This window comes from Pygoscelis adeliae, unplaced genomic scaffold, assembly GCF_000699105.1.
Source record: "Pygoscelis adeliae isolate BGI_AS28 unplaced genomic scaffold, ASM69910v1 Scaffold4, whole genome shotgun sequence".
NCBI classification, from domain to species: domain Eukaryota; kingdom Metazoa; phylum Chordata; class Aves; order Sphenisciformes; family Spheniscidae; genus Pygoscelis; species Pygoscelis adeliae.
The window spans coordinates 6,473,211-6,480,108 of record NW_008824986.1 but is presented as its reverse complement, the minus strand read 5'-3'; the positions used below and the strand labels follow the sequence as shown (position 1 = coordinate 6,480,108).

The window sequence follows — 6,898 nt, the reverse complement described above, 5'->3', positions numbered from 1 at the left end:
CGGCCGCCTTCGCCTGGAGGAGGCGCCTCCGCAGGGCTGCCACAGCCAGGGCGTCCTCCGCTGCCGCCGGGGGACCCCTGCGTCTCGGGGCGAGGGCCCGCGGCCACTCCTGCCTCACGTCTGGAGACCCGAAGCACAGGGAGCCCTCGGGCGAGGTTCACCGGAGCGGTGTGTGTCGGGCAGGCAGAGCCCGGGCCTGGAGGTAAAAAGGAGTACAGCTAAGCACCTTATTACGACCCTCGCACCCGCGAAGATCAGTAGACATTAGAAAGACTGCAACAAAGAGGACGTTTTCTTTGCGTTGATTTGTAGCATGGATAGGGTCGCGTGCCGGCTCTTGGGTCGCGAGGGCCAGCGAGACCCTCCTGGGAGCACAGGCGGCTGCGGGCCGAGGAGCTGTCGGTTTGCCGTTCACTGGAGAACAGGGCAGCAGTTACTCCCCATGAGCCAGTGCCGTAAAGCAGCCGCCTGCCAGCAGCTCTGTGCTGAGCTCTGGGGAAGGGAGGGCAGGGAGCACTGCAGCGCTTGGGGAGGTCTGTGCTCCGGTGCAGGCGAAGCAGCTGAGGCCCTTACGGCACCCTCGGCCTTGGAGATGAGCTGGGAAAGCCCCCCAAAGCCTCGCTCACACTCTACCTCCAACGAGGTGCAGCAGTAACGTGCGAGTGCCTGTATAAGACCTAGTAGAAAGGGGAGAAGGAGAGATTGATGAGACCAAGAGGGTAGCCAGGAGACTTGGCAAGACAGTATGTTGTCAGAAGGGAGGTTATTTACTGCATATATGTGTGTCAGTGTTTCTGCCAAACCTACACGTGACATGGTGTGGGGGGAAAATCGCCACAAGGGCCAATCGGTGATTTTTCTTATTTACTGTACCTTTAAATATGTATTATGGTAAATGCAATCATTGTTATAAGTGTGTATATATATAAAGAACAATTTGACTGTTTTGTATCATACAAAGAACATGTAGCACTGGGGATAATCTGCAAATTAGTAATATAAAAAAGAAGCTTGCTTTGCGTATGTTCTCTTTCCAAAACACATTGTTGTTTTTCTCAGCTCATGACTTGCCTTCAGCTGATCAGATTGAATTACTGAGTCGGTATTCTAGGCTTGCTGACAAATGGATGACAACTACTCTAAAGAGTTTAATGGCAGTGGTGATAATTTTGGAGATGAACATCTCAAAAAGAGAAATTTGTCTGGTTCTGATTCATCAAAAGAGATCAGGAAAGCTGTTGAACAGTGTCTGTTGTCATCTTCAAGTACTCTTGATGTCAGCAGAAAAAATATTAAGCATCTTACTGAGGAAATATATAGACTGCCCAGCATAAAGGTGAGTAAATGGTTGTGAGTAGTTCTGATACCCTTGTCTTAAGTATAGCACAGAGCAGTTAAGGGCTGGTTGCTTTGTCAGATGAGTCGAAAAGCTACAGATTCTTAGCTATGATCTTTAATCACTTTTTTTTTAAGAAAAAGTCCTTAAATAAATCACTTCCATGTGTAATTTATAGTTGTATATCCTTTAATTCCCTTTAACAGTGTTCTTTCCATAAAAGCATAGAGCAGTTTACAGTTTTCACATTCGACATCTTGCATGCCAAGGAACGGCCCCTCTCTTTCTGGATTTAAAACATGTTTGTGTTTTTCTCTGGTAGTACTTTCATCTGGAAGGAAATGTCATATCAACGATTCCCGAGGATTTATTTCAAAAGCTGCCATATCTTGTTTGGCTGGATCTCCGGTATAACAAGATTAAAGCTCTTCCCCCTGGAATCGGTTACCACAGGTAAGATCATTGGTCATACAGATAATTTAATAGCAATCGTATTTGTCTTCTATTTGCCTTACTGTAATTTCATTGTAACAGTCAGATTTTTATATGCTTTTGTTTGGCGTTGACCTCAGTGCAGGACAGCAGTAAATAAGCTTAATTTTGTTTACTAAAACTCAGATGAACTGAAAGGTTCAATTAATATTACGTAGTGAATTTCTAATCTCTTTCAACTTTAGAAATGTAAGACCTGTTAGTCTTTTCACGTAGGTTTTGCACCATTTTAATTTTATTGACTGTAGGTGACAATTTTTACAGTGCTGTAGGTGAGGTGAAAATGGGGACCCACAGTTACAAACCTCATGTCACTCCTAAGTGACAATGAAAGACAGTTTAGTCAAAGAACATTACTCATTAATCTGGTTTTGGTAGTTACCTGACATGGTATTAACTGTTGGAAGGATTAATTGGCTGTCACTAATTCAGATGGAGTGTGCGAGGAAGAAAGTACACCACATTGCTGTGACCCTGAAAAGTGCACTTGCTCTTGTGTTGCCATGATCACCAAAACTAACTTCTCAACAGTGTTTTTGGTTTGTTTTTTTTTTTTTAAACATTGTTGGACAGTTCCTTGCTTCTCACTCCAGAAATGGAAGACCACAAATCACAACGTATGGTAATTAACAGTATCAAAGAAATGGTTTTGTTACTGGAAGGAAAAAAAAAAGAAGACCAGCAGAGGACAGTTTGCTTGTGGTTGTAGTTCTAAAAGAAACCTTTCTGTAAAGAGTGAGTAAGGAGGAAAAGTGGGCAACCCTTGAACAGTATCTGCTACAGAATTTAAAAAACAAAACAAACAAAACCTCCCCCAAACCCCAACAATTTCATGGTATCTTGTGATTGAAACATGATGCTTAAAGGTATTTTAAGATCACTTGTTTGTGAATCATTATATATTCAACTTGTGATTAGGAAAATACAGTAAATGAAGGTTATGCCTCTAAAAATAGCTGAAAAATGTCAAGTTTAATGATGTTTTCAAATCTTTCAAATACAGCTTTCATAAATTATTTTTAAATTGGACAGGACAGAGTATTTTAATATGGTTTGTAAATTATATGATCATCATTGCGTGAGTGGTTGAAATCCTTTGAGATTAAGACATTCTCTGTGTGCGTCTTCCTTGAAAATAATGTCAGTCATTAGTCCCTGCATGTATTATGATTTATCTTGTTTGTATTTTTTCACTGACTTCAAACAGCAGCTCAGCCTTTAGAAAATGCTCATCAGGAATATTACTTAGCTTTTTCAACATTATTATAGTTTCATTTTATCCTTATTACATGTTGGAGCATAAGATACATTGTAAGATGTTTGGAAACTCTCTGGGTATCCTTTTCTAGAAGCAGCCGAAACTGTTGTTTCCATCAAAAGCAGAGACTCATGGAAACATAGTGCTAGTTTGGGGCCCAATTGGTTGACCATTCAAGTTGTTCATGAATCTTTTCACTGATTTTAATAGATATTCTGATAAAAGTTCCTCCAGGTCAAACAAAAATACCGCCTCAGTTGTGGAAATGGTGTCTAGCCCAGCGTGCAGGGAGGGAAAGTACCAATCTAATACCTTTCTCTCTAGAAATCTCTGCGAGATCTGGATGTACGGCTGGGCAGGGATCACCCAAGGGCATGTTCCACATCATCGTTGCCGCAGAGGTTGCGTTCAGGCAAGAGCTGGCAAGAACAAGCATTTGCTGTGGTGCAGGGCCTTAGCTCTCCGTGCACAGGGCCTTAAACACTGGGGGTTCTGAGGCAGCGGAATCGCCCTGGCGTACCGTGGTGCTTTAAACTGCGGGGGAATTCGGGTTTTGGAGTCTGGAATCTCCTGTCACTTTAACTTTAAACGGAATTCAGTACTCCACTTCAAAAATGCAAACATGAATATGGTGCTTTGATTTTTTGACTGAATTGAAATGTCTTAAAATATCGCCACAAATGTTAATCCGTTGTTGAGCAGCTGCCAAAATGTTTGGTTTGTTTTTCTTTCCTAGAGGTAAAGAAATATTATGACAGAAACTACCAAGCTTTCTTCTTGTTTGTTTTATTGAATTTTAACAGTAAACAAGTCAAATTGCAACACTAGTAAATAAAAACCTATTAACTTTTCTGTTAGGATGATATTTCACTTATGGTATGGACAACACCTTGTCTATAGAATATCATTTGATCTGATATGTTGCTGGATATTAAAAGCTATTTAAAAGAATGCTATTAAAATGGCAAAATGAAGCAGTCAAAAATTAGGAAATGGTTAAAGTATGGTTTCTGTATAGTCTCAGTTTCATAGCTGCCTGGGTGTCAGCGGCTGTGCACTACAAGGGGAAAAAGAGACAAACTCCCTGCATTTGGATGAAGTGTCCCTGTATTCTAAACACACAGTAGCCCAGAGGTTCCCATTAGAGATGCTCCAAATAACAACGTGTATAGCAACTCTGGGCGTTTTACTTGCTAAACAATACCAATTGTTTTCTGAGCAGAGTCATACTGACTTTTTTTTTTTTTTTCAGAAGCTTAGGATTTGTCTAAATGTTAGCACATTTTCAGATGTATCAAAAAAATATTGTATGTGACAAAAATGCCATAAATGTTGTATGTGACCCATGCCAAGCTTCTAGGCTGCTTCCAAGAATAGGAACACTAGAGCTTTTAAAAAAAAGAAGTTAACGAAATTAAAATACAAATAGGGCATATTTCTTTCTAATCTTATTGTCAAAAAAGGCTGAGCAATTTTAGCTCAAATTTAGCCTGAGGAACATACTCAACCCAAACAGCTGAAGCTCAGCAAAAATATAAACAACTGAAAATGTTGTGTTTATAATTGGAACAGTCAGTATCAGACTTTAAAGAGATAAGCAGGCTTTGCAAAGAAAGATCAAATCCTGAATACTGAAGTAGTATATAGTAGATGGGCATAAATGCAAACTTCAGATTGTCATACCAGAAAGGTTTGGGGTGTGTTATTTTCCAGCACTGATGTTAGCGATGGAGAAGTGTGGATTTACCTTGTGGAGTCCTTTCTGTAGCAGGAAACAAAAGCAAGAAGAAAATTGAGGAAAAATATTCTTGTGTTTCCATTTAATTAAATGAACTTTGCTCTCACAATTGCTACTATTTTCTGTTTTATTGAAAAGGCAATTGAAAACTCTGCTTTTAGAAAGGAATCCTATAAAAGAGCTACCTGCAGAGCTTGGTAAGTACTCATTTCTTTTTTTGAAGATACCATAGACATTTTTTGGCTCTTCGAGTTTAGTTCTGTGGTTAGACTTTAAAATACTTCATTTATCTAAAGAATGGTTTTAATTTGCCAGGAACATGTGCTATGAGAGGGGGGGAAAATTACTTATTTATAATTATTGCCTTCATTGATAAGAGGGGAAAATTTTATTAAAATGTCTGTAGTGTTCTAGTCAGAAATGTTCATATTATTTCTCTTACTAAGGCTGAAGTAAAAAACATGTATGTCAGATATCTCAGGCATCTGTATAGTAAGACATAAATAACTAAATGTGATTAGAGCTGAGAACTTCTGCAGCAGTTTTCTTACACTTAAGGATGTCTTTACAGTTTAACTTCATTTTACTAACTCTTTTTGCATTAGCAGTTACTACTTTGGAATAACAAATACTTCCAAATCAAACGTTCCTAAGGAAAATAGAGCAGGTTGCATGGATTCCTGGGATGGTCCAGCTGGGAGTCCTTGGGCTCTCGGAGTCCTCACAGCATGAGGTTGGGGGGCGGATTTTATCCCTATTTGATGTTGTCTGAGCTGTAAGGCTCCTTGCTGTAGTACTGGGAGACTAACCTCCAAAGCTGCATCTGGGAGTCTCAACTTGTGTCACCAAAACCAATGGCTTGAACTGAAGATGGCCACACAGTTAGGCCTGTGCTGGCTCCTGTGCTTCATTGGACTTCATTGTATTTGTTTTCACTTTCCAGTATGCTCTACATAAAGTATCTTACCTGCCTCTGTCCCTGAGATGATGTCTCTGCTAGTAAATAAAATGTGCCTAGGAATATCCCCAAGTACTGAGGCCAGCTGGCACAAAATGACCTGTTCTTATACAATTACATTGTCTTGGTCCCAAACAGGGTGGCAGCATGCAGAACTCTCTTGGGAGTGGATCTGGAGCATCTTAGTTTCCTGGCCTGGAATTGCAGGAATTGCCTGGGAGAGGCCTGGCTGGTTCAGGCAGACGTGTATCAAGAACTGGTCCAACCCTTTGGTGATACAGACAGTCGTAGTCTAAGGCCCAAGAATGTTCCCAAGTGCTATTAAGTTTTCTGTTATTTTAACAAAGCTTTGCTATTCATACTTAATGCTGTGTAAGTGTGGTCCCTCCTGCTCCTTGGGCAATGCATTAAGAAAGCAACCAGACACAGCAGTAAATACTCTTACATCACAGCCATTCTAGCCCTGTGCCTCTGCTCAGATTTTGGCAGAAAATGTTGCTGATGCAATACTGACCCTCTTGCTTTCCACCTAGTAGTTATTCTGGGGCAGTCTGGACTGGTCCCTTTTTGAGGCTTCCAGCACCAGGGTCTTCCACGCAGACCTGGCACTCTTCAGCTCTCTAGGGCCCTGCATTCTTCAGGCCTGCTACCCACGGGCTTTGGGCCAGCTCATCTTCCCAAGTCAGGCCAGAATCCCCTCTGGCCTTTCCAAACTTTGTGCTGAAATCATTCACAACCAACATGCTGCAGGGTGCAAGCATGCTGTGCACTGGCTGACCTGATGGTGTCTTCATATATGCATAGGGAAGGAAAAAACAACTGGCCCCTGTGGTTCAGATGCTGTTTACTTGGACACAATTCACACACGCCACCAACTCTACTGTACTAGTTAGCTTTTAGTTGCATCCTGAAGCAGGGCTCATTCCTGTGGAGTCTATCTCCTCGAAGAGTTATTTGAAGGGGAGCTTTGAACAGGTGATCAAAGCATATAAGAGTGCAGGGAAGTGGCCTCAAACTGGAGTTGGACTTGGTGACCTCTGCAGTCCTGCTGTTGCCCATCTGGCTGCTGGAGAGGAATGGCTGGTAGCCCAGGCAGGGGAAGAACAGGGGGTGTCA

General features: G+C 41.5%; 1 protein-coding gene across 1 annotated transcript in view; it reads left to right on the top strand.

Annotated features, from left to right (window-relative positions):
• The first annotated feature begins 112 nt into the window (after nucleotides 1-112).
• LRRC27 (leucine rich repeat containing 27) overlaps nucleotides 113-6,898 on the top strand; it is a 35,243-nt gene continuing 28,457 nt past the window's right edge. Inside the window, exons 1-4 of the mRNA XM_009325848.1 lie at nucleotides 113-202; nucleotides 1,060-1,336; nucleotides 1,659-1,789; nucleotides 4,963-5,021. Of these exons, the coding sequence (XP_009324123.1) occupies nucleotides 1,124-1,336; nucleotides 1,659-1,789; nucleotides 4,963-5,021 (403 nt within the window). The 5' untranslated portion in view covers nucleotides 113-202; nucleotides 1,060-1,123. The remainder of the gene's footprint in view (nucleotides 203-1,059; nucleotides 1,337-1,658; nucleotides 1,790-4,962; nucleotides 5,022-6,898) is intronic.